The sequence below is a fragment of the Cynocephalus volans genome, chromosome 1 (genome assembly GCF_027409185.1).
Source record: "Cynocephalus volans isolate mCynVol1 chromosome 1, mCynVol1.pri, whole genome shotgun sequence".
NCBI classification, from domain to species: domain Eukaryota; kingdom Metazoa; phylum Chordata; class Mammalia; order Dermoptera; family Cynocephalidae; genus Cynocephalus; species Cynocephalus volans.
The window spans coordinates 271,455,504-271,483,125 of NC_084460.1; the positions used below are offsets into that span (position 1 = coordinate 271,455,504).

General features: G+C 36.1%; 1 protein-coding gene and 1 pseudogene across 1 annotated transcript in view; one reads left to right on the plus strand and one right to left on the minus strand.

Moving 5' to 3' along the window:
* ADAM23 (ADAM metallopeptidase domain 23) overlaps nt 1-27,622 on the plus strand; it is a 171,965-nt gene that overhangs the window by 90,979 nt on the left and 53,364 nt on the right. Inside the window, exons 5-10 of the mRNA XM_063111068.1 lie at nt 7,284-7,366; nt 8,446-8,509; nt 11,575-11,647; nt 12,410-12,483; nt 19,506-19,571; nt 27,114-27,185. Coding sequence (XP_062967138.1) covers nt 7,284-7,366; nt 8,446-8,509; nt 11,575-11,647; nt 12,410-12,483; nt 19,506-19,571; nt 27,114-27,185 — 432 coding nt within the window. The remainder of the gene's footprint in view (nt 1-7,283; nt 7,367-8,445; nt 8,510-11,574; nt 11,648-12,409; nt 12,484-19,505; nt 19,572-27,113; nt 27,186-27,622) is intronic.
* Nucleotides 22,295-23,517, minus strand: LOC134389210 (leucine-rich repeat-containing protein 34-like; annotated as a pseudogene).

A 27,622-nucleotide genomic window follows, 5' to 3' on the forward strand; every position in this document is an offset into this window, starting at 1 on the left:
CCAACTTCCCTCTACCTTACCAGTCTTTGTCATTATTAGGTGGGGGAAATGTTCTTTTTTAGATCTATTTCCTTACCCTCGCTTCTTCCCTTGCTAACTCTTGCTCAGGGAAGGAAGAGTGGTTTTACTGATGGGAAAGGAGTTGAGCATGTCTGTGCAGTGAATTCTTACTGTTTTTTTGTAGGATCCACCTCCCTACAAGAAGAGCGTATTCTCTTCATGTTTCTATGCTCTATGTTGTATGGCGTCAGCCCCTGTGTGTGTGAGAGTCGGGGCGGGGAGTATTGGATTTTCCCACCTATGTTGTCTCAGCCTGGGTGGGTAAGTCTGGCTAACTCAGGGGTGCAGCATTCGCAGACCTATTAGATCCTCTCCTCCAGTGCAGCTCTGCAAAAATGAAGGTGATATTTTGATCTCTGTTTCACTCCTGTGTCATTATCTCATTTGGTTTTAAAATTGAGGGGGTACCACTTCACACCCACTAGGATGGCTGTAATACAAAAGATGGACAATAACAAGTGCTGACAGATTGTGGAGAAACTGGAGCCCTCATGTACTGCTTGTGGGAATGTAAAATGCTGTAGTTGCTTTGCAAAAGAGTTTGGCAGTTCCTCCGAAAGTTCATCATAGAGTTGCCATATAACCTTGCCATTCCACTCCTCGTTATATATCCAAGTGAATTAAAAACATATGTCCACATAGAAATTTGTATGTAAATGTTCATAGCAGCATTATTCATAATAGCCAAAAAGTGGGAACAACCCAAATGTCCTTCAATTGATGAATGAATTAAGAAAATGTGGTATGTCTACACAGTGGAATTAGTACGCAGCCATAAAAAGGAATGAAATACTAATACATGCTGCAACATAGATGAATCTTATAAACATTATGCTAAGTGAAAGAAGCAAGACACAAAAGAACGCATATTGTATGATTCTGTTTATTTGAAATGTTCAGAATTGGCAAATCCATAGAGACTGAAAACAGATTAGTGGTTGCCAGGGGCTGGTAGGCTGGAAGAGAGGAGGACTGGGGAATGAATACTAGTGGGTACAGGGTTTCTTTTCGGGGTGGTGAAAATATTCTGGAATTAGATTGTAGTGATACTTGCACAACTCTGTCAATATACTAAAAAGCACTGAATTGTACATATTGAAAGGTTAAATTGTATGGTTTGTTAATTTTATCATGAAAGAGTAAAAACTCCTCAGGTGGGGAATGGGGGTTTACTTACCTGCCCCCTTCAACAAACAAGAATCCTTTCAGATTGGTTGTTTCATTTAGGCTCATGAATAAGCCATTCCTATTTACTCATTCAACAAATATTGATTTACTTAGCATAATGTCCTCCAGGTTCATTCATGTTATTGCAAATGGCAGGTTCTCCTTTTTTAAGTCTGAATAATATTCATGTGTGTGTGTGTGTGTGTGTGTGTGTGTGTGTGTGTGTGTGTGTCTGTGTGTATTGAAATAAGCCAAAGACAGAAAAATACTACATGATCTCACTTATATGTAGAATCTAAAAAAAGTTGAATACATAGTAACAGAAAGTAGAATAGTAGTTACCAGGAGTAGAGGACAGGGGGTGGGGATGGGGAAATATAGGTCAAAGGGTACAAAGTTGCAGTTATGTAGGATATAAGTTTAGAGATCTAATGTATCGCATGGGACTGTGGTCAACAATATCCTAGTGTATGATGGAAATTTACTAACAGTAGATTTGAGGTACTCTTACTCCACACACTCACAAAAGGTAACTATGTGAGGTCATAAGACATATTAATTTGCTTGACTATAAATCATTTCACTATATATACTTATATCGAAACATGATGTTGTACATCTTAGATATATACAGTTTTAAAAAGCTCAAAAACCCTCAAAAATATTGAGTTAGCTCTTACTATGACCTACTCACTGTTCTAGGAACTGGATATACATCAGGGAACCAAATAGATAAAAATCCCTGTCCTTGTGAGTCCAATATTCTGTTCTCATCTTTGTTCTTTTATCACTAGAGCCACATCACCCTTTTAGACTGTTCTTTGTGCTTTTCTTAGCAAATTATCATCGTGGCTCAGCTCACGCTCACTTCTATGAAGGCATTTGGTGGCAGGAGAGCAGGGATTGTTGTGGGGTGGAGTGGCTTCTGTGGGCCTGGCTGTGGGCAGGGAGGTGGATTGGTGCAGAGGAGATTTGAAGAGTGAGTGTCCTGAAGACCCTGTCCTATAGGGCAAGCGTAGGAGAGGGGCGAGCACTGCGGTCACTCACTGGAGTCTGGCTGAGGTGCCTGTACTGGAGCAGGGGTGTTTTCAGCACGTGTCTGCCTGTCTTCCCTTCTCTGACTTTTTCTTTGTTTTTCTTTCTTCCCTTCTTTCTGCTTCTTTTCCTTTTTTCCCATTCCCTCTTCCTTTATTAATATTTTGTGAATTTTCTCAGACTATTTCTCTACATCTATTTTCCTTTCTTCTTTTTCTATTTCTCAGCTTGCCATAATTGGATTTAAAAATTCCTGTTTGTATGCCCTGTTACTAACTAAAAAGTTAGATAATTTAAAGTTTGTATTACTACCCCCATACTAAATTTAAAATGTTAATTTAGTACATTTTATACTAAGCTATAAAATGATTTATGTGTACAGCAGAATTTTTTTTCCTAGTCTTTGAATTAATAGCTGTTTTTTAAAAAAAAGTTGCTCACTACTGAGTAAATAATGAACAAGTAATAACACGGAGAACAAAACTATCCACACTAAAACCCCTTATATTAGATTCAAGGTTATCACGTATTTAAATTTTGAGTCTAAATTTGAGATTGTTGTTGTTAACCGTTTAAAATATTGCCCTTTCTGGCAGTATGCTGAGTGCGTTATAGAATATGAAAGAAGTAAGGGGTTATGCCCCATGAAATCAAGATAGCAGACAACACTGGCTCCTCATTAAGCTATTTTAAGTTTGAATAGTATAATTTATATGCACTATTAAAAATTTATATAGCATTGGTACAACCAGACTATTCTAATATTTTATTAATTAAACTGCAGGAACATTTTTTCCCCATTAAATTTAATGAGGGGAAATAATTAAACTGGTGTTAGGGTCTCAAGTTCCCCAATTCTCTGAAATTATTTTTCAATATTTGAATTCAGGTGTATGTGTCCAATTATAGATATCTTTTTTCTACTTCTCTTTTGCTACCAGCCCACTGATTCTTAAAATAAATTGACACAATTTGCTAGTTGATAAGTTTGAAGTATTTAAAGATATGCATATAGAGTAATCATTTGAGTGTAGTGTCATAGGTTGTATTATTATATTCAGAACATGGGTATCATAGTATACACATTTCATAGCTAAGACCTGTATAGTTTATTTTCAAATGTTTATCTAGACTCTCAGGAGTCGATTGAAAATATCAGTGCTTGGTCACCTTGAATGTCCATATTTATGGGAGTTTCTTAAACAACGAAGATAATAAGAACTAGCTGGTGGAACTTTACTGAGCAGTTGAAATAATTAAACAGACACAAAGGTAGGGTAATTTAAAACAGTTAAATTGAAGCAGTAGGTTTTATTTTCATTAAAGTGAGTAGAATCAAATAGTTTCTGTTATTAGATCAGCAATATCAGGGAACCAAGTCTTGTTATCACTAGAGTCACAAAGTTGATATCGCCAGCCACTTCTGATTAGGAAGCGTTTTAAAAGATGCGCATGGCTTCACTGTTTCATTATTTGAAGAGCAGGTCTGATGATTTCCAATGGGATTCTAAGCATGGCAACCTTGTGGAGCAAAGTTATTATTTGAGCATTATCTGGCTTGTGGAGTGTTCAGCTATGTGGAAGTGGTAGGCTGAGAAAGTTAGCGAGCATACTTACTAGGATTTTTAATTTCCTTTGACTAGCCAATAACTTCCACTTATCAGATGCCCCATTTTTGTTGAATTTAATTAACTGACTGACAGTTTTGGATCTGAAAATACTGATGTGGATAGGGATGGGAAGATACTTGCATCATGTGCCGAATTAGCCCTTCTTAGTTCTTCTTGCTGTTTGCCTGGTTACAGGTCTGTGATCCAATCACAGGTGGTCGATGCTGGCCAGCCCTCTTGAATTGTCTGAAGCCTTCCTAACTGGAAAGAGAAACACTAACTCGAGAACCTCAAGATGTGGGATTTGCTTTGGCCTTTAGCTATTTTTGGCAGAGCTGTTTACTACTTTGTACCAGTCTCCCTGTCTGTACATAGAGATAGTAGTTACTGTGAGATAGTGGTTGTTCAAGATGGCTAGATCCTTTGGTAGAAGACACCCCGGAGCTGAGTCTCCAATGTCACTGTTAATGAAGCCCTCTGGAAGTGGCCTCTCTGCACTGGCCCTCCACTGTTAACACATGTTACCCAAGAGGGATTGCCTCTTCTCTCTCAGGGTTTGTTTTATACGAAATACTTCAAGACGTTACTTTGCAGTGCTATTTAGAAAATGCCACATAAGTCTGAAGAGTTGCCAAATAGTATTTTTCCAGTAATACTTTTTAAAAAAACAGGTACAAATTTAGTCATAAGAAACTCGGAAAACCCTCTGATAGTGCTAATACTAATACTAAATTGGAACCTGCTGAATAGCTTATAGTGCTTAATATTACTACATAATTTAGGTATTAAAGCTTTCTTATGATGATAAACATCAGGGATTGGGTGCTGTCTCAAGTCTCATTTCAGGCTCAGAAAATATGGTGTACCTCAAATATACAGAGAACTCAACCTATTCTCTAAAGATAATATCCTACCTTAATTTAAACAGATAACAATGACCTTGGTAGTGAGAGAGTATCAACCTTCAGTTTCCAATGCAAGTTAAGGACACTTAGATCTAAGAAAGGACTTGGAAATGTTCTATGGGGAAGAGAAGAATATTTTTAGGTTAATCTGGAAGTATCTTAGCACTTCTTAGAAAGGTTAAGTAAATATGACAGTGTTTGCTATGCACTTACTCCTAATAGTCACTTGATTTAAGGTAGCCTTTTGGTATGATGCAAAGTGCTTAATAACCAGTTGATGGAGTTTACAGTTGCCTATGGTTGTTTTTAGAATTGTGTGAAGAGTCTGAAACTTAATTTCTGAATATTGACCTGGATTCTCAAATTGCTGAGATGTGTGATACCATTTGTCCTTATTAGTTTTGGAGTTGAATATGCAAATAGAACTTGACATATTTTACACAAGTCAATATTTATAGCCCGTTTGCTTTTTGAGAACAGAAAAGCAATGTTTTACAATATACCTGTGTGTGTATATATGTATTTTATATTTATATATATGTATTTTATATTTATCTCTATTTCCATCCAATGACCCACTCAAATAACAAAGAATAAAAAAGGATATAAACTCACAAGGGCAAAGACAAGAGAAGAGAAGACAGCAGATGAGAGGCGTCCATAAAATTTCAGAAGATGGAAAGCAGATGGATGAGGGGCGACTGTCTTAGCTTTGCTCTGCTCTGCTAGGTTCTCTTGGGGGGGAAACCAAGAAGCAGCAAACAAACTCCTGACACTTATCACAAAAAGACCCAGGAATCAAAGGCATCTGAAAATGGAGAGGTTGGTTGAAAGTCTACATGGAGTGTAGTTAAGTCCCTCATTCATTCCCTACCCCATATAGCCAGGTGGCCATGCCTTCTCTAGTCTGGTGGAGGAGCTCAGTTTATAGAGAAAAATGGAAAGGCAGGAATTACCAGAGAAATAGTAACAGAGAGCTTCCCAATCCGAAGGGGATAGTTTTCTGGATTAAAAGGTGCCCCAGAGGGCCCAGTACGATGAAGGAGCAAAGACCCACACCAAAAAACATCATGAGATTTCATGAAAATGGGACTGAATAGAATTTTCTGCAGTTTTCTTGAAAGGGCCAAGACAGATTTTGTAGAAAATAACATTAGAATAAGATCCAGTTTTTAATAGCAACATTAGAAACTAGAAGACTGTTCACAATGCCTTAGAAGTGCCAAGAGAAAATGATTTCCAAGCTAGCCTTCTCTGCCCACCCAAATTATGGATCTAGTGTGAGGGTTGAAGAAATTTTCATACATGCGAGCTCTCACCAGATTTATCTTTCATGAACACTTTTTGAAGAAAGTACTGGAGGATATATGCCTCCACAAAAGAGGAGTGCAAACCATGACTGGGGAAGACGGGGGATCTGGGATCCAATATAGAGTGGAGGCAAGGGGAGCATCCAGAGTAGAGTCCTGGATGGCAGCTGTGTATGGGGCCTAGAAAGCAATGAGCGTGGGCTGAGGCAGGAGACCGAAGGCAAACAGGAGGGCTGTCTCCAGGAACAAAATGGACATGATAAATTACCCGATGTGTTTGACCATACTGAGAGGAGTTTTAGAATACTCAAAGATTATAGGTGATATAGAGATGGAAACAAGGAAATGGAAAAATAAGGAAAAAAGAAAATGAAGCAAAAGTTCTCAAAAAATTAAAAATGGAGTAAGAAAGAAAATGTAATTATAGTGGCACAGCTGTGAACATTTGCATAGTCATAATGCAAACATTAAATATTGATTTAACCAAAAACTGGTGATGTGTATTGGAATGTATTGGGGCGAGAGGGATTTACAAGATTCTGTATTAGGAAGATAATTTCTAAAGTGGGATAGATCATGACATAGCAATGTAAATGTTCTATTAAAAAATACATAGGTAAACACCAGAAGAAACAGCTAAAAGAGTTAAAAACAGTGGCCATGGAGGTGGGGAGGGAGGGAGAAAGGAAGCTGCTGTGTTTTTTTAAAAAATGACTTGTAGTTACTATTTGACTTTGAAAACTAAGTTCTCTAAAAAATTTTAAGAATTAATTTAAAAAGGTAGGAAAGCAAATAATAAGATTTTACAGAATTTTCCATCAAAAATGATAATAAACAATACCTTTGGGGTCTCTCCTCAGTCAGGTGGAAGCCTTATTTCATAACAACATCTGGTAAGTATCTACTCCTATAATACACACCGTAGAAATGGATATAAGTTGCATAAGTAACATTGGTGTCATTCCTTTTAAAGCCGTTTTCCTTCATTAAATTTAATACACACATGCTTGTTATGGAAAAGTTGAAAACTGCCTAGTCCTATTTGTGACTACACGTAGGAGGACTTTCTAGGATTACTAATACACAGTGCACATACATTCCCACCCTTGCATTTCTGTTTCCTTTATAGAAGATTCACAGAGTGCATATGATGATGCATAAGATATAATCAGTCAATTAAACCTTCTGCTTTGCAGGGTGGAGAACACTGTTACTATCATGGGAGCATCAGAGGTGTCAAAGACTCCAAGGTGGCCATGTCGACCTGCAACGGACTTCAGTGCGTGGGACTCTCACTGGGGCCTCCCTTCCTCCAAGCTTGCTTTTATCCATTCACCCTTCCCGTTTTTTCTTTCACGGATATTTAGTGACTCTTCCGTGCCTGTCTTGTTAGGGACTGGTTGTGAAGTGGTGCACAAGGAGGGCAAAGTCTCCACCCTCTTTAACACTTAGAATTTGCAGGAGATTCAGAGATTAAATAAATGATTACACAGATTAATATATAATTACCATTTTGGTCAGTGCTGTAAAGGGGAAGATGAGGGGTTTATGGAGTGTCTGAACCTAGTCCAGGAAGGTTTCCCAGAGGTATATCTTAGAAGTGTATCTCCATTAGATCAGGCCTAAGGATAAGTAGGACGTAGCCAGGCAGGGGTGGGGAAGAGAGGAGCTTGTGCGTCAGCTTAGAGGCAGGCTCCAAACAAACCATCTGTAAGCACCTTGTAGACCCGAATGCAGTAGCACCTCATGGAATGATCTCATTTTGGCTGTGTGATGAGAAAAGATCTTGAAACTCTTCTTTTCACTCTTTATAAAAAATCTACATCTCTCAAAACTAAATGTGATTTGTATGACAGAATCATGCTGTTTGATAGAAATTCAAAATTTACAAGCATAAAGTTACTTATGTTTGCCTCTTCAGAACCAGATGGTTTTAGATTATTCTTATATATGAAGGGCCTGTCAGTTTTCTTATAGATGATATTGGATTTGCACAACTAGAAATGTAAACTAGTTATACATGGTTCTGGAATAATAACTTGAGATACTGCCACTGTATGAATAGTCCTATCCCAGATTAATCTTCTAATCTGTTCATTTAATTTCAAAAATTAATTATGTCAGGTATTATTTGTATGTTTTTCGTTTATACTTTTATATTCTTTGTAGCCTATATGCTGTCTAGTAGAGTGCTGGGACCGCAGGGGGATTCCATACGGATGTGTGAATTAGATTTGGGGCAGCATAAAGGTTCTGATCCATCCTTTATTATAAAGACACAGTAACAAAGTTCACTTGCTATTTCTTGCCATTTGCTGTATTTGTGAATCTCTCCTTGTGTGGTTTCTTGTGTTATAGTGGGATGTTTGAAGATAATACCTTTGTGTATATGATAGAGCCACTGGAGCTGATTCACGATGAGGTGAGTCCGACCGTGACATCGGTTTCCTTATGGTGTATTACTCTTCCAGCATTTTTGCCTCTGAGCAGTGAAGAGAAAATAAATATAGGTTTCAAAGTGCATTTATACATGTTACTTTATTTCAAACCTAGAATGGTAGCATGAGTTTGGAAGCTTACGTTGCACATTGCAGGCCCACACACCAGTGGGGATGATAAGAGGCGTCAAACCCAGGTGTTCTGAAGCGAAGACCAATTCTTTCCAGTCTGTGGAGAGAATAGAGAGGACGTTTTGTTTTCTACTGGCCAGCCTCTTTTCCTTTAAACTAGCTTTCATCCTCACTGTCTTCTTGAGATAATTGTGCGACTGTGAGCATGTACTTAACCTTTATGAACCTAAGAATCTTCAGTGGGGAAATTTGTGGGCTGAACTATGATTACATTATATAATGTTTAGTTTCCTTTAGAGATAAGGAAGAAAATAACGTTTAGAGTCATGCACAGGTCAGCAACTAGACAAGAAATATGCTCCAGTAATGTTGCTCACTCTTAAAATACAACCACATTAAAAATTCGATATATTGTTGTATTCATCAAATATTACATTGAAGGCTTACTACATGTGGGTACTGTTTTAGGTGCTAGGGATACATTAATGACAAAAGTGACATAGAGCCTGAGCCTGCTGGAGTGTATTGTTTACAGGGACAGAGAGGAATTCACAGGATGATTAACATATATGGTAGATAGTAGTACATGCTAAAGAGAAAAAAATGAAGCCAAAATGGTGGAGAGGAGATTTCAACTTTTATATACACTGTCCAGGGAAGGCTACAAAGAGAAGGTTAATTTTGAATAAAGACCTTAAGGAAATTAGAGAGCTGGAAGAACATTCCAGGAGATGAACAAATATAAAGGCTCTGAGGCAGGAGTGTGCCTAGAGTGTTCTAGGAACTTTGGGAGCCTGAGTGGGTTGGAGAGTTGGGAACAAGGGGAGAATGGTAGGAGATTGAAGGCCCTGCGGGGTAACAGCAGGGAAGTCAGATCAGTAAGAACTGCTAATGGGAAAATAATATTGTGAGAGTGATAGAGTTAGAATATTGCAATCATTTGATGGGGAGCAGGAAACATTTTTTATCTTTAGAGATTTCAAATTTGGATAAAATAAATTTTGAAACAGGTAGTTGTTATCTAGGCAATTGATAATAACAATTGAACAGACAAATATTTGTTTTCTTGGTTGTGGCAATGTGGGTATGAATATAGGACAAATTTCAGATTGGAAGCAGAAAAGTCATTACATTTTAAATGGTTGATGTTTGAATAAAGCTGTATCATTTTTAAACTAGTACTTATAAAAATTACCAGAGAAGGACAATCCTACCTAAATCAAAACATTTTGATTACATAAAATGTTTTTCCCTTTACTCCAGTAGTGGGTAGATAACCTGCATTTAGCAAAATTATTTGATTCATTCAGCAAAAATCTGACTTTGATTAATGGCCCTGTTACCCTAAAAAAAAAAAAAAAAACTCAAAGAATAAAACTGAACCAGAATAATAACTCTCTATGCCATAGAGTTTTTTAAATGTGTAAAATGAGATAATTTTTAAATACATTTCTAATAGGACACTTTTGCAGATTTGATGAAGTAATAAATGTTTATGACAGTGTCTATAAATCTGTCAAAAGATTTATAAATATAAAATGTCATAATGTTTAAAGTGCTGGGTTTGCATTGTTTACTCCAAATCTTATTGTTCAGAGGCTGATTGGCAGGTGCTTATTGTCTTTTCTCTTTTGCCTTCCTTCCCATTCCCTGCCTTTCCTCATGGAATGTTTTTTTCTCATCCTCAGCGTGGTGGGAGGGAAAGGAGCAGTGCTCAAGACTTTAAATTAGTCAGTTTTCAAAACTGTTGTAGATCCAGTTTTGAATTCCATTACTCAAGATACCTTTTCACCTGTTATAAGAATTAAGAGCTTACTGCAATTGAATTTAGTCTTTTTAAAGTTTAATTTATTATTGTTATTAATTTTAGTATGCTTTGCAATAAATCAAGTAATATGGATGGGATATTTCTAATTAGAATTCATGTTATCTCATAAATAATAAATGAATAACCAGATTCTTAATTTTTGTAAGTCTTATGTAATTATTAAGAAGTTACTTTTTTATAACTTTTTTCTGATTATAAAGCCAATCCATTGTGGAAAATTTGGGAAAGGAAAATGAGCAAGTAACTAAATAGTAATTATCTATTATCCCATCCCACAAAGGTAACTCCTCTTCACCTTTTACACTTTTCCAGTTCTTTGATGATGTATTCCCATATATTTTTAAATAAATTTGATTGTTTTATAATATAATTTTAAAATTATAATGTATCTCTGTGATCCTCAATATCTTTATTTGTAAAATGGGGATAAACTATGCACTGTATGGGGTTCTTGTGAGGAATTAATTGGGTAATATGCACATTAGCAGTGCCTATGCACTCAGTAATGGAAGCTAATACTAATACTAGTAATGGTAGTAAGACATTCCTAAAAGTATAACTTCTAGAGCAAAGTATGTGAATATCAAGGTTGTCGATAGACATTGCCACATTTCCCTCTCAAACTATGCTACTAGTATACTCCTACCAACAATGTATGAGAGTGCTTTTTGCCTTCCAGCTATAAATAACTATGGATATCATAGTTTTTAAATATTTGCTAATTTAATAGCAAAAATTGCTATTTCATTTTTTCAATTTGCATTTTGAAGAAATATTAAAGTGTTCATCATTTTGTCATGTGTTTATTAACCTTTTGTGTTTCTTGTGAACTTCCTATTCAAATTTCCTTTGAAGAAAGCTGTTTTAAGAGTAACTAATAAAACTCTGCTTTTATCTAAACTGAGGAAATTGGATGATGCTCTATTTTATTTAAAATGAAAGTTTCAATAGGACATATACTTTTGATAGCTAAAAGATTGACATATAAATGTTTCCATTTTAGGAAGAACATTAGAGAAAGTTCTAACTGTTCCATAGAGTCTTGTTCACATCTTGCTTTCTAATTGCCTGTAATTGTTTTTGTTTTAGAAAAGCACAGGTCGACCACATATAATTCAGAAAACCTTGGTGGGACAATATTCTAAGCAAATGAAGAATCACAGTAAGTTTTAATTCAAATAGCTGTTATATTTATGTAGTAGGAGCTGCGACTTGGTGGAACTTGGTAGGCAGGCAGGCTTGTTGGGAAGTGGGATTGGTCCAAGAACTGTAAAGTGAACCGTAGCTTTCATGTAATGAGGCACAGAGAGTGTTTCTGATGGAAAGACTGAAACATGAAGCCCAGGAGTAAAGCTGTGCTGGGAACTAGAGAGTGTGGTCAAATTTAGCACAGTGATTTATAGTGAAGTTCATTCTTACATTTTCCTGGCAGTGAGCTGCTCTTTAGCCAGCTTGTATTGTGTCCCTCCTGTCTCTGCTGCTGAGGCATGCTAATGTTGACAAGAGCTTCTTTTGGGTATGATGTTCCGTCTGTACATCAGTGCTGGATGTCTTTAATGCTTTATGCAAAAGTTTATGCTGTATGTTATTTTGATTCTAAAATGAATGAAGCATAGAATTCTCTCCAATGTTCAATGTTATCAAGTGGGTGTAGGTCCAATATGCATCTTCTAATGAAGCTTGAACACCTCATTACATTTCCATGGTGTCTGGAAGAAAATGACATGTTTGAACTCAACCTTTTCATGACCATGAGAGTGTGAAATGTTTAATGATCAGTATACTTTTTTCACCTTTGTTTATTTTGATTTTGAGGTGACACATATTATCAGTGCCACTATTCCTGCATGTGGTATTTTAGAAACATACTCCCATTGGAATGCAGTCAAGCATAAATTTTGATATTCATTTTTCTTTTTCACAGGTGTGGAAAGTGGTGACCAGTGGCCCTTTCTATCTGAATTGCAATGGCTGAGAAGAAGGAAGAGAGCAGTGAATGTGAGTGTGGCCTTGAGCCATGGGTGGGGCATTATACCCAGTTAGTTAATCTGTGTGCCCGTCACCACGCTGAGTGTGCCTAAAAGTTGAGATCTGGGGAGCTTCTGCTTTAAAACAAAAACAACAAACCAAGAAAGCCTATGATTTGAGCCTAAGCAACAGACTGCTTTTTATTCATCTCTCCCTGTTAGTGATTCAGCCTGATGTGGTGTCTGTGAACCCTGCTGTCATCTATCGAATATATTCTTTTAGCTCTGTTTTCAAGCTCAATTTTCTTGTGAAAATTGCAGTGCATTTTCTTTCTATTTATAGAACAGACCTCCCCCCATATGGCTTATATAAAATTATTTAAAATGTTTCTGTCAACAAAACAAAAAAAGTAGGGGAAAAAGTCAGAATTTGAAATGTTGGCTAATCATGCTTATTTGTATTTCTTTCAAATCGAAAACTCTGTTTACCAAATTTTGAAGTTGGATGTGTTTCCCAGAATGGAATAAATCCATTTGACCATTAGCGATATGACAGTTACTAAATAAAAGTCATGTAATTATATAATCAATTACTGTCATATATGTTATACATATTGATAAATGTATAGGGGCTTTGTAACTGAAATTCTGTTCCTAGTCTTTTTCATAATAGGTTAGAAAGCTGTAATGATGGGGACTGTTTAGTAATTACATGGTGAATGCTGTGTAACCAAGAATTAATTCCACAGCTTATAGATTACATGTAATTTACTAGATAACTTAATGAGTAATTATTGTGGAAATTGTACATTTTAGATAATGTTTTGCTGAATGTATTTTTGTGTGTGAAAAAATTTTACTACTAGCCCTCAAAAACATGCTTTCAGTTTAAATCAATCTCTTTTCCATGAGCCTGTATTAGTATTAAGTTGATTGTGGATACAGTTATTTTTTGTACTTAGAGATCTCTTTTTGCTTATTCTTGAAGATGTGGTTGGTAGTAAGTTTTATATAGGCTGCTGCTCTTTCACTACAGTCCACCTCTATCAAATATAAACTGATCAATGACTATGTACATGAGGAAAAAATAGACACTATTGTTAATTTTCCAACTATGAAAAAGAAATAGAAGTCCAAAAGGGGGCTAAAATACTTAGTTCTTTTTCTTAAAGGATTATCTAGTAATAATTAAAATTTGGAAGAATTTAGAATATAATAATTGGCAATGTTTGTTCCTTTGAGAAGTTGTGTGGTTAGGAATTGGTACATTGTTATTAGAATTTCACTCCAGTGAGTTAATGTTTCTATTTGACTACATTGATACCTGTTTCAGATATAACTAGAGGTAATTATAATTTATACTATTCTTATTGAATGAGTTTTATGTAGATTTTCTTTTATTATTTTCTTTTATTTTTTATTGAATCATAATTGATTACACATATTTTAGGGGTTCAATGTTGACATATGTTGATCAAATCAATATTACTAGTATGTGCATTATTAAAAGTTGTACTTATTCTTTATGCCCCTTGTCCAATCTCTCCCTATCCCTCTCTCCTTCCCCGCTCCCCCCACTGATAACCCTAGATTTCTTCTCTCCCTCTGAAAGAGTAATGGTTACTCTGTTGATTTGTTGCCTAGATGATCTTTCTAATGTTGAGAGGTGTGTTCAGGTCCTCTAACATTGTCATAAAGCAGCTACTTATTCTGTCACTCTTGAATGGGCTTTGTGGAGAGAGACATCCTCTTCTTTTCTTTGGTTTCTGATGGTGATTCTCCTTGTGTCAATGCACTCCAGTGGCTGGTGGACCATCTGCGTGGTGGTTATGATGTCTAGCCACTTTCGTGGAACCTGTGGTTACTGTGGTAGCTGTGGTGGGCCACCCACATGGAGGTGATGTTTTGGCATGCTCCTTGGTGCTGGAGTCCCTGTTTGTGAGTGGGGTCTGGTCCCCGGCTCTATGTCTCAGGATTCTGGGTGGGCCCCGAGGTGCTGGTAGTGTGCCTGGTTGTGGGTGTGAGGGGGGGGTGTCTGGTCCCTGGCTTCATGCCTCAGGCCCCTGGGTGGGGCCCCAAGGTGCTGGTTTTGGGCGGGGGTGTCCGATCCCCGGCTCCATGACCTGGACTCCCGTCCGGAGCCCTGAGGCACTGGCAGTGTGCCTGGTTGTGGGTGAGAGATGTCCAGTCCCCAGGCTCCATGCCCTAGGCCCCTGGGTGGGGCCCTGAGGTGCTGGTGGTGTGCCTTATTGTGGCAGGGGGTCTGGTCCCTGGTTCCATGCCTCAGGTCCCCTGGTGGGCCCCGAGGTGTTGGTGGTGTGCCTGGGCTAGAACTAATTTTTTGTCCTTTGCTTACTTCTACAATGGGGTAACTTCCTGTGGGAACCAGTACTTGAGCTGTGTGGTTGAGCTAAATTGCTGCTTTGCTGTTGTTTCACTAGAGAAGGCTTTTTGTGCAGCTCAGGATTTAAAGTACTTTCAGCTCTTCAGAGATCCAGTATACCTTGGTTGTATAGAAACTCTGATCTGGGCCTGAGTTTTTTCATCAAACTGCACCCCATCCAATTATGCATTCCCAACCAGTCTCCTCTGCGTGGTTCTGCACTGACTGGGGGATGGATCAGCTGTCCTTGCTGTGTCCCAGTGTTCTCCTGTGGGCCTGTCTCCCCCACTGCCTGTGCTCCAGTCACTTCCCATGGGACAGGCCCTGCGCCGGTCCCTTGTGATGACTCACTGGCCTCTGAATGGCTCCCCGTTTTCAGCTGTTCTGGCTCCTCACTCCTGTGTGAGTCCACAGAAAACCTAGTAGTGGTCTTGCTGTTCCAGGGGCCACCATGGCCCTCTTCTCCCCTTCCATCTCCAAGCAACTCCATCAGAAAGGCACAGCTGCGGCTTCTGCTGGCTCCTGCTCCATGCGCTCAGCAGCTCCAGCCTTAAAGCGGACGCAGCCTGAAACACTCCAAGCAGTTTTGTCTTTCTCTCCTCATGATTTCTCCCGCCTTCATGAACTCCGTAGGACTTTCTTCCTCTTCCCCTGAGCAACAGTGGCCCTAGCTTGGCTATTGTTACATTTTTATAGTTGTAAATTGGTTGATTTGTGGGAGAGAGTGACTCTGGTGACTGTCTATTCTGCCATCTTGACCAGAACTCCTAGATTTTCTTAGAAGGTTTAAGTAGATATGAATATATATTTTTAAATTTATTTTAATTTATCAGCATATAATGTAGTTGAATTTTGTGTCCCTTTACCAATTCCTCCTTTTCCCCCTCTATCCCCGCTCCCCAACATCAACATCATATCTGTTCACTTGTCTTAACAAGTTCAAGGAATTGTTGTGATTGTTGTGTCTTCTCCCCTAACAATTCATTTGTTTCTGTATAAATTAATTAACTTATTTTTAGCTCCCATGAATTAAGTGAGAACATGCAGTATATTTCTTTCTGTGCCTGGCTTATTTCACTTAATACAATTTTCTCTAAGTCCATCCATGTTACTGCAGATGGTAGTATTTCATTTTTTTTTAATAGCAGAGTTGTAGTCCATTGTGTGGATATACCACTTTTTCCTTATACACTTATCTGGTGATAGACATTTGGGCTGGTTCCAACTCTTGGCTATTGTAAATAGTGTTGCAATAAACATTGGAGTACAGGTATCTCTTCGACATGATGATTTCCATTCCTCTGGGTATATACCTAGCAGTGGAATAGCTGGGTTATATCGTAGATCTATCTGTGATTGTCTGAGGAACTTCCATACCATTTTCCATAAAGGCTGCACCATTTTGCAGTCCCACCAGCAGTATAGGAGGGAGGGTTCCTTTTTCTCTGCAACCTCGCCAGCATTTATCATTCTCAGTCTTTTGGATATTAGCCATCCAAACGGAGGGAGATGGTATCTCAAAGCACTTTTGATTTGCATTTCCCGAATGCTGAGTAATGTTGAGCATTTTTTCATGTGTCTGTTGACCATTTGTGTATCTTCATTTGAGAAATGCCTATTCAGCTCTTTGGCCCATTTTTTAATTGGGTTCCTTGTTTTTTTGCTGTTAAGTTATTTGAGTTCCTTATATATTCTGGTTATTAATCCTTTGTCAGATGTATATTTTGCAAATATTTTCTCCCACTCTGTTGGTTGTCTTTTTGCTCTGTTAATTGTTTCTTTTGCTGTGCAGAAGCTTTTTAGTTTGATATAATCCCATTTGTTTATTTTTCCTTTGGTTGCCTGTTCTTTTGGGGTCATATTCATGAAGTCTGTACCCAGTCCTCCTACCTGGAGTATTTTCCGTATGTTTTCTTTAAGGAGTTTTATTGTTTCAGGATGTATATTTAATTCTTTAATTCATTTTGAGTTTATTTTGGTATATGGTGAGAGGTATGGGTCTAGTTTCATTCTCCTACCTATGACTATCCAGTTTTCCCAGCACCATTTGCTGAAGAGGCAGTCTCTTCCCCATATTATCCCGAATGGTGAAAAGTTGAAAGCTTTTGCCTTAAGAACAGAAACAAGACAGGGATGCTCATTCTCTTCACTCCTACTCAATATAGTGTTGGAAGTACTAGCCAGAGCAATCAAGGAAGAGAAGGAAATAAAGGGCATCCAGATTGGAAAAGATGAAGTCAAACTGTCCCTGTTTGCAGATGATATGATCCTATATATAGAACAGCCTAAAGACTCTACAAAAAAACTCTTGGAGATGATAAACGATTTCAGCAAAGTTACAGGATACAAAATCAACACACAAAAATCAGTAGCATTTCTATACTCCAATAGCGAACATGCAGAAAAAGAAATCAAGATAGCTAGCATATTTACAATAGTCACCATAAAAATAAAATACCTGAGAATAAAGTTAACCAAGGATGTGAAAAATCTCTATAATGAGAACTACAAACCACTGTTTTGAGAAATTAAAGAGAACACAAGAAGATAGAAAGATATTCCATGCTTTTGCATTAGAAGAATTAACATTGTGAAAATGTCCATACTACCCAAAGTGATCTACAGATTCAATGCAATCCCCATCTGACATTTTTCTCAGAAATGGAAAAAGCAATCCTATCATTCCTGTGGAATAACAAAAGACCACAAATAGCCAAAGCAATCCTGAGCAAAAAAATAAAAAATAATAAAAAAATAAAGCTGGAGGCATAACACTACCTGAGTTTAAGACTCTGAACGATAAATGCTGGCGAGGTTGTGGAGAAAAAGGAACTCTCATACATTGTTGGTGGGACTGCAAAATGGTGCAGCCTCTATGGAAAATGGTATGGAGGTTCCTCAAACAATTGCAGATAGATCTACCATACGACCCAGCTATCCCACTGTTGGGAATATGCCCAGAGGAATGGAAATCATCAAGTTGAAGGTATACCTGTTCCCCAATGTTCATCGCAGCACTCTTTACAATAGCCAAGAGTTGGAACCAGCCCAAATGTCCATCATCAGATGAGTGGATATGGAAAATGTGGTACATCTACACAATGGAATACTACTCAGCTATAAAAATGAATGAAATACTGCCATTTGCAACAACATGGATGGACCTCAAGAGAATTATATTAAGTGAAACAAGTCAGGCACAGAAAGAAAAATACCACATGTTCTCACTTATTGGTGGGAGCTAAAAATTAATATATAAATTCACACACACACACACACACACACACACACACACAAAACCGGGGGGGGGGGGGGGAAGAAGATATAACAACCACAATTACTTGAAGTTGATACGACAAGCAAACAGAAAGGACATTGTTGGGGGGGAGGGGGGAGGGAGAAGGGAGGGGGGTTTTGGTGATGGGGAGCAATAATCAGCCACAATGTATATCGACAAAATAAAATTTTAAAAAAATAATAAATAAATTAAATAAATAAATAAATAAATAAATAAATAAATAAGCGATGCACTCAAATAAATAAATAAATAAATAAATAAATAAATAAATAAATAAATAAATAAATAAATAAATAAATAAATAAATGCAAAAAACAAACAAACAAACAAAAAACTATACTACAGAGCGATAGTAACCAAAACAGCATAAAAACAGATACATGGACCAGTGGAACAGAATAGAGAATCCAGAAATCAACCTATACACCTACAGCCATTTGATCTTCGACACAGATGTTAATATATTTATCACAACTTGATGCTAAAGACATTGAGATTTATATAACAGAATTACACTATATGTTTTTCTCTAGAATATTTTTACATATCAAAACCATATAAAAACAACATGGGCTGTGTGTTATTTCATTTTCTGTTGCCATAACTGAATATCTGAGACTGGGTAATTTATTAAGAAAAGAAATTTATTTCTTACAGTTCTGCAGGTTGGGAAGTCCAAGGTCTAGGGAATGCATCTGGTGAGGGCCTTCTTGCTGGTGGGGACTCTACAAAGTCCTGAGGTGGCACAGGGTGTCACATAGCAAAGAGGGTGCATGAGAGAGAGCAAACCTGGCTTTTATAACAGACCCACTTTTTTAGTAACTCATTAACCCATTAATTTGTGAATGGATTAATTCATTCATGATGGCAGAACCACCTCTCAATACTGATACATTGGAGATCAAGTTTCAACATGAGTTTCAGAAGGGACAAACATTCAAACCATAGAATGCTATCTTGATGAGTACTTTAATGATAATTAAATACAGTTCTTTTCTGAATATATTTGGCATCTTTCACTTGTCCTTATTTAAAATTCTATTCTCCACTTTTTTCATCTATATATTTAGTCACTGCTTTATTTTTTTTATGCCTTTGTTATGTGAATGTGTTATTTTTTTTACTAATTGTTATGCTTTGTAGCAGATATGATTATAGGAGATAAACACATATAATAAAGGTATATTTGAATGTTCACCCGTATTTTACAGTCACTTTTTAAATTTTTCTGACCAAGTTTCTTCTAAGGTCTTTATAAAGTTGTTAGCAAAGAGTTGTTTGGAAATTCATAGTTGATCTATAAGTAAATGGTGAGCATTAAAGATATTTCATACCAACCATTTTTCTGACCATATATTTTTATTTTCTACAGCCATCTCGTGGTGTGTTTGAAGAAATGAAATATCTGGAACTTATGATTGTTAATGATCATAAAATGGTGAGAATATAGAATCAATGTGTTTTAGCCCCAATATCTTACTTAAGAGAGAATATGTTTCACTTTATATTTAATCATTATTTGTTACTTATTAAAGCCAAGATATTTAGACACTTTATTGTTTTGAGATATTACATTACTTGATTTATTTCTTGGTATTTGGAGACATAAAATTTTCACAACTCTAAACTTTCCCTCTGTTTAATAATGACAGAAATTAATGGATTTAGCTATTTGGCATCTTTCACTTGTCCTTATTTAAAATTCTTATTCTCCACTTTTTTCATCTATGTATTTAGTCACTGCTTTATTTTATTTCATGCCTTTATTATGTGAATGTGTTATTTTTTTTCTTACTAATTATTATGCTTTGTAGCAGATATGATTATAGGAGATAAACACATATAATAAAGGTATATGTAAAGAGACTATCTTTGACTGATGATTTGTCTCTTAAAGTATTGGAAAATGAATAATGAATAATCTCGTGTTACTTCTGTAGAAGTATAATGTGATTGAATGTGTCATTTCAGTAACACTTAAAAGAAGTATGAAAAATGGTAATTGCTTCTCATTGGCCCATCTTGAAGATAAAGTAGAAATTATCTTAATTACACTCTATTTACCATTTACTTTATAAAATGTCTCGCCTGAAGCCTAGAGCATGATTAAGGGTCTTGGTCAGTAGGCTGTATGCTAGTATACCTAAACTAGTGGTGTGCTGGTAAATTTTAACACTTCACACTCCAAAGAAAAGCCTTGATTTATAATGTTTGCTGATATCTATTGTATGAATACTTCCACCATGGCTGATTTCAAGCTACCAAAGTGAGATCACTGAATGAGGGGTTGGGAGGGGATGTGTCCAGTTGGTTCTTATGAGCTGTTGGGAGCTGACTGCAGCCGCCACTACCACATTCCTCAAACTGTTTAGGCCAGTTGTAATTTTTGTCATAGTTATGTAACTGAATTTTAAAAATTGCATACACTAAGACAAAGGGTAGTTGTTTTCATGAAAATGAAGTTGCATTTCTGGAAAGACTTTATAAAGATGAGAATCTTTTAAAAAATGCTTAAGTCAGATATGGGTGAAAAACTTGTAAAAGATTGGAACAAAAATTGAGATTTCTCTGCAAGTGTCTTTAGGTCCTTGTTTTACTTTAAGGAAAGCAGCATTAGATTAGTAGACCATGTGATAAGTAAGGTTGTGTTTCATAGTAAAATGGCAATTTGAAATTCCATTTAGAAGACCGTACTTCATGAGGGCCTTGAAACCACACATTTTAAAAAATGACAACTTAACCCTATATTTTAACTTTTATTTGAGTTTCTACTTTAATGGATGTTTTCCATTAATTGCCAATGTTTAATTATGTTGGATATAAAGTTTTTAAATAGAATACCTTTTTTTTAATGCAGATTTATTTTCTCTACCAGTAGCCTTTAAATATATTACTTGAGATATGTTAGTAAGAAGCAGTATTTATCAGAATTACATACAATTTAGGAGAGGTCTTCCCTGGTGGACAGGAAAACTAAATGTGTAGGCAGTCATTTTAGACAATGAAAGCTAGAATATGAGTTTCTGAAGGATTAATATGCTTGAAACCCCAAGATAATTGTTTCATCTGAATTATTTTCATTGATTCAGACATTGAGATTTTTTCCAGCTACTTCTCAATCCTGAGCATTGTGGCATGTTGTGAAATTATGGCTTTTGAAGCCTAAGCTTTTTTCAACATCCATTATTTAAATACTTTTAAAGTAGTAGAAGAATTAATTAAAATATATACAATGCCTTTGAATATATAAAGCACATTCCCAAATAGCTGGCGAATGGTAGAATCAGTTCTCAAACCTCGACTTGAAGTTCCAAATCTCTTTTTTCACCATTCTGTATAAGGAAGGTACATGAAATTATCCTTTGGAGAGCAGATCTCGGTAACTGTGCAAAACAGGAAATTTGATAATTTTTTGAACAGATATTTTGAATTTATTTTTATTCCTTTTAAATGGTAAGTGTTTAAATAATCTTATCTTTATTTTATGAATAATAAAATAGCACCCTTCTTAAAATATTGTTTTATTCAAGAGAACTTCAAAATGCTTGTGGAAAAATAGAATTTGAGATAATACAAATCTTTCCTTGAACTTTTTGAAGTACCCTTGTATATGGAAATTTCCTGCATATTATACCATATATCCTGTGATAAAGTTACCTTATGAAAGCTATCAAATGTTTTCATGGTAAATCTTGGTATTTTATTTTATGGTTATTAAAATAGGCAAGAACTTGACATGATATGCTTATCTGTTTTTGAAACCAGAAAAAAAGAACTGTAACTTGTACTGATAAATTTGGAGGGAATACATGTTAAGAAAGAAAAAAAATGAAAGCTTTTATTTTTTTAGTGGTAATAATGCCTAGACTAGAAAGAAATTACCTAAGAAGATTTCTACTATTTAAAGAAATATTAGTTTTAGGCTAATAGAAATAAGTATATTCCTTTTAAGACCAGGTTACATCTAGTCCATAATAGTCCCAAGTAAGTGTGTCACTTTACAAGAATTTTTTTTTTTTTGAGAATTTAGGAAAATCCTTTTCTGAGATATGCTTTATATGAGGTGAAGATAGTTTTACACAGAATATATTCCTATCGTTTACACATTTGACAAAAGTAACGTTCTAATTTATGACAAAAAATTTAATAGGCTATAAAATATTAATCTCTGTGAAAGTAATAAGATAAATGTCTGACAGTTATTTTAGAACTTGTTTTTCGTAGATGTTGACCTACTGGAACAAGAGCAAAACCTGCATTAGATGATTGGCTGTACGCTTCTCCATACATTGGTGTCCGATAATAATGCTCTTTAAGGCCATTGGAGACTTCTGTAAGATACACACGTCTATCCACCCACCGCAAATGGCTCCGTATCTGTATTGTCTGCTTTTAAGTGACCTATTTGAATTATGTCTTAGCATGCCACACATGTACCCTCATCAAATTTGTTTCACCACGTGTAGCTATCAGAGAATGTGAGATCTGTTTTTGTTGATCGTGAAAGCACAGCAAGTCTTCCTCCCTCTGTGTGCTTGCTGACTACTGACGACATTTTAAGACTCCTGTTGTGTGAAGCGAGAGTTTCACCGAGTAGTATTTGCTACTGCATTTTCTATTCTGTTAAAAGAAAGATCTGTTACTTCTAGGGTGGTATTGCTTTTCAGTACCTCAATCAAATATACCATTCTATCACGAGTTATTTTACTGCAACTGACATTGAGGTAGCGTAGGCTACTGTTCACGTACAGTACATCACATAGCTTTTGCATACCACAGTTTTTTATATCATGCTTACACGTTTCAACAAGGCAGTGATTTTCCTTTAGCATGTGGCCTAGATGGACTGTGGACTCGTCTCACCATACAGTATAGATTGGTTTAGGTTTATTTCCTTCAGTGCTTGGGTTTGAGTTAGTACTGTACCAAACATCATCACGCTTTGCATTCCCAGATCACAGTCACCCAGATCTAATTTCTTTAAGGATGAATTAGTTTTCAGCATTGCAGCAAAAACATTCCACCTTTGTTTTCAATCTCATCTCCAGTTGTTCTTGGGTATTTCAGAGTTGTTTTCTTACATAGTGCTTTAGCAATCAGTTCTTCACTTTTGTGCCCAATGTAATTAGACATAAGGTTTAAGTAAATGAGATTACATTGTTTCATCAATATATGGATGACTCTTTAAAATTCTAAAAAAACATCCAAAAATCTTCACCTGTTATTCTATCTACTGGCATTAAGTGATTGTTACTAGTTAATGTGATTCCTTTTTCTAGTCACACTTGCCCTCCTGGGCCAAGGCCTCGAGTGGTGGCTGGAGTAGGGGCAGGAGGGGGTGAGCTGGCCAGGATGGGAGCGATCTCCCCCCAAATGCTCCACATGCTCCTCTCACCTGGTGGGCCATGGCCATGGCAGCAGCGCTCTAGTTTTTTAATTCTATTGCCACAAATAATTAGTTAATCAGAACATGGATCATGTTTAAATTCACATGTTGAAAGTCAAACTGAACTAGAATAATTAATATACCTATGTTTTAATATTTGGAGATTTGTTGTTGGGTTTTGGAATAATTATCCTTTTGAGAGTGCTCTTTTTACAGTCTTTACACTATGTGAGGAAGCACAGTTATTTTGATAACTGTCGCCTTTGAGTAGAAAATCCAATTCTAGTTTTAATTTTTTTCAAAAGGCAATTTTCTTAAGGACCGCATTTGTTTAGGAAGGAAAAGCAAATTTGCCAGTTTAAATGTAAATTGTTTTGGTGATAAGGAAATGTGAAAGTAAAGTTTATCATAAATGGAGATTACACATTTTTCTTATATGCAAAATCAGTTCTCATTCATGCAAGAAATAGAAGCATTTTGCCTGTATTTGTATTCAAGCCTACCTCTTTAACTCAGAGTAACCTAATGTCCACTGCCTGAAAAAATGCAGACGCCTCGTTTTGAAAAGGCATCACAATATCAGTGGCTTTCAATTAGAAAAGAAAAAAATCCCTCAATTTTGTAGAAATTACCTTAGTACCTGGCTGGTGGAACCTAAATTGCAAGCCAATTATAGCCTTGATAAGAGTCTATGAACATTTCTTTGAGCTGCTTAAACTAAAAATAAATATTAAAAACCTTATTTTAATAGAAAGCTGGTTAAGATATTTTAAAGTCCGTGAAAAGCAAATGTTTTGTTTACATTTTTGCTATATTCTTAAGTACTCATAAGAGTCAATAAGTCCAAACATGATAACTCAAATATTTTAAAATTTAGACCTCATTTGGTTTTCCTTACTTAAAAACCACTATATTTTGTATGCTCTTAACAAGTTGTGTTATCATCAGTAATCATGATTTGTTAGGAATATACTTAAACTATTTAATTAGAATTGTTAACTGAACAAGTTTATCTCCTATCTCAATCCAGAACAGGCTTTGAACTTCAGCTGTGTGATCTTGGATGAGTTATTCAGGTATAATAAAACCTACATCATAGAATTGTGAGGAGCAAATATTTGTTGTAGGAGAAATACTTATCACAGTTCCCAATAAATCCTAGATTCTCAATTAAATGGCACTGCAGGTTAATAAATGTAGTGGTCACTGTTCTGTACTTATGTTACTTTCTCAACAACATTGGACACAGCTGATTACTCTCTTTTTTGAAACATTTTCTTCATCTCTCAGCTTCGGTGACACAACAGCTCTCCCACCTCACTGGCTGTCTCTCTAAGTCTTTAAATCTGGCCTCCCGAATTATGGGAGTGCCCCATGGCTTGATCAGGGCTTTCTTTTCTTTCTATAATCTCTCTCTAAATGACAGCATCCAGTCTTAAGTCTTTAAATAGTATCGTGAGTTTAAATTCATTACTCCCTACATGATAGCTCTAGCCTTCCGAGTTCCATACTCATATATCCACCGCCACCTATTTGACATCTCAACTTCAATATTGAATAGGCATCTCGTATTTAAAATGTGTAAATCAGAACTCTTAGTTCCTAGACCTAAACTCCTCTTCCCCTGGTCTTTCTCATTATTTTAAAAGGTACCACTGTCTCCCATCTATTCAAGTTCAAAGCCTAAGAGTCATCGTTTATTCTCTTTCTCCACTGTCCACATCCTGTACGTTAGCAAGTGTTGGGAGCTCTAACATCATGATGTTTCTTGCATCCACCCACTTCTCTCTACACTTGTTTGGCCTCAATTGTCTCTTACCTGGGCTATCGCAATAGTTTCCCATCTGCTCTCTCTGTTTTCATTCTTGACCCTTTCTAATTCACTCCAACATAGCAGGCAGAGTGATCTTTCTAAAGAGAAACTCAGAGACTTGAAAATTACAAATATGAAATAAATGAAAAACTTATCACATTTTGATCAACTTTATTTATGTATGTACATATGTACGTGTGTATGTATGGTGGCTGGCTGGTGTAGGGAACCAAACTCTTGACCCTGATGTTACAAGGCTACACTCTAACCAACTGAGCTAACTAACCAGCCTTGGATAGACTTTAAAAAGACCCCGTTTTATTATTTTAAACTTGCACATCCTGTTTTTCATCATCATTGTACTGGAAAAAGAAGTCTCCAAAAAGGACAAATCAATATTCAGGAACAAAATAAAGTTCATCTTAATAAGTACATAACACCACTGCATTAAAATAGGTATCAGCTCATATTTTCCCTTTCTTCTTAGTCTACAGTTCAGTGGTGTTGAGTACCTTCACAAAGTTGTGCAATTGTTACGACTATCTAGGTAAAACATTTTTATCACCCCAGAGGAACTTAATGTCGAGACTTTTACTTTTACTCTTGAAGCTATCTTTGAAGTTTTTCAGCTTGTGGAATTTCCTAGGCAACTTAAAACATTGAGCTATTTTCACAAACTTCTTTATGCTAAGTTTAAAAAACCTGTAAAAATGCCTGAACATTTTTAGATGAATATGTTTTATGACCCAGTTATATGCATGCATTGAAGTTTAAGAGAACACAAAAGGACAGTCTGGTTCAGATTAGGATGCATAGGCAGTGGTGGCAATAAGATGAACAATCACAGTAATGTTACATCAGTAGTTGTGAAGTAATGAATGCTGCTAACCGCACAACACCGATCAATTTATTGCACATTTATGATGGATCATCTGTGTTCTCAGTGTTATAAAAAATAAACATGAGATATGTTAGCTTTGAGACATACATTTTTTCTTTAAAAAACATAGTCACAGGGGTAGAAAGAGAACAAAATGAAGGGTCTGACAAATTTTATGGTGAAAGTGGGCAAAGGGGAAAAAAATCATGATTTTCCAATGTAGAAATATTTTTAATCTTCATGAAAGATGCATTATTTTTAATAATTATAATTGAGGACATATTTCAAAAACTTAAGGTACAAATCTGAATCTGAAGTTTTATGTAGGTTTTTCTTTTTCCTTAGTTGTAAAAATAACAATAGCCTCACAGGCCAGTAGAGGGCATGATCTTCCTATGTTCAGTTTTCAAATGTCTCATATTGAGACATTGAGCAAAATATACTACTCCTTGCTAAAAATGTAGGTCTAAAGCACTGCCTATGAAATGTTCTTGATCTGTGCATGGCCTTGAGTTTTAAGTCCTCAAGGTGTCCAATCGGGACTACAGTTTTTGGTCTGAGCCCTTTATAAGTTATGAAATGTTTCAGTGAAAACAAAAGGATTGAATTTGTGGAAATTAAGACTGAATTAAAAACTTACTTTGCAGGTGTGAAGCTTCTCATAGAGATTTCTATAGGCCCTTTTCATTACCTGGAACAATGTGGGGTGTTTTAGATAGTCAAGAGTTTTGTTGCTTAACAGAGAATAAAATAAGAACAGCACCAGTATGACACAAACTAAATTCTTTATTTTTATTCCCCATTTCTACTACTGCTATGAGATTTCTGCTTTTACAGAATTTTGAAATTTACCATTAAATTATTATTTGGCAGTGATTTGTATATCCTCTTTTCTCCCCAGTATAAGAGGCATCGCTCTTCTCATGCACATACCAACAACTTTGCAAAGTCTGTGGTCAACCTTGTAGATTCTGTAAGTACCCAATTTTCTTGAACCTATTTTTACCAAGATGGAATGGTTTATATCTCTATCTCTATTTGCTTACTTGTTACTATAGTTATGTCTTGGGCAAATGTAAAAATGCAATTGTTAAGCTCATTTTGGCTAAGAAATCATAAAATGGTCTGTTTCACTAAAAGTAGTGCTATCAGTGCTTCAGGGGACTGTTGGGTTATTCTCAGAATGCCAGAGATGCATTAGCATTGCTTCTAAGTGATGTCTAGACCCTATTGTCACCAGAGTCCATGGAGGACAAAAACAGTAGAGAAAATTAGTTACCAAAAAGAGTGTAAATTATACTTGGCAAATGAGACTTTGTTAATAACTAGTTGAGCCTTTCTTAAATATATAGTGTTAGCAGAGAAGAACTAATAGATTGAAGCAGAGTATGTTTGGAAAATATAGGTAAT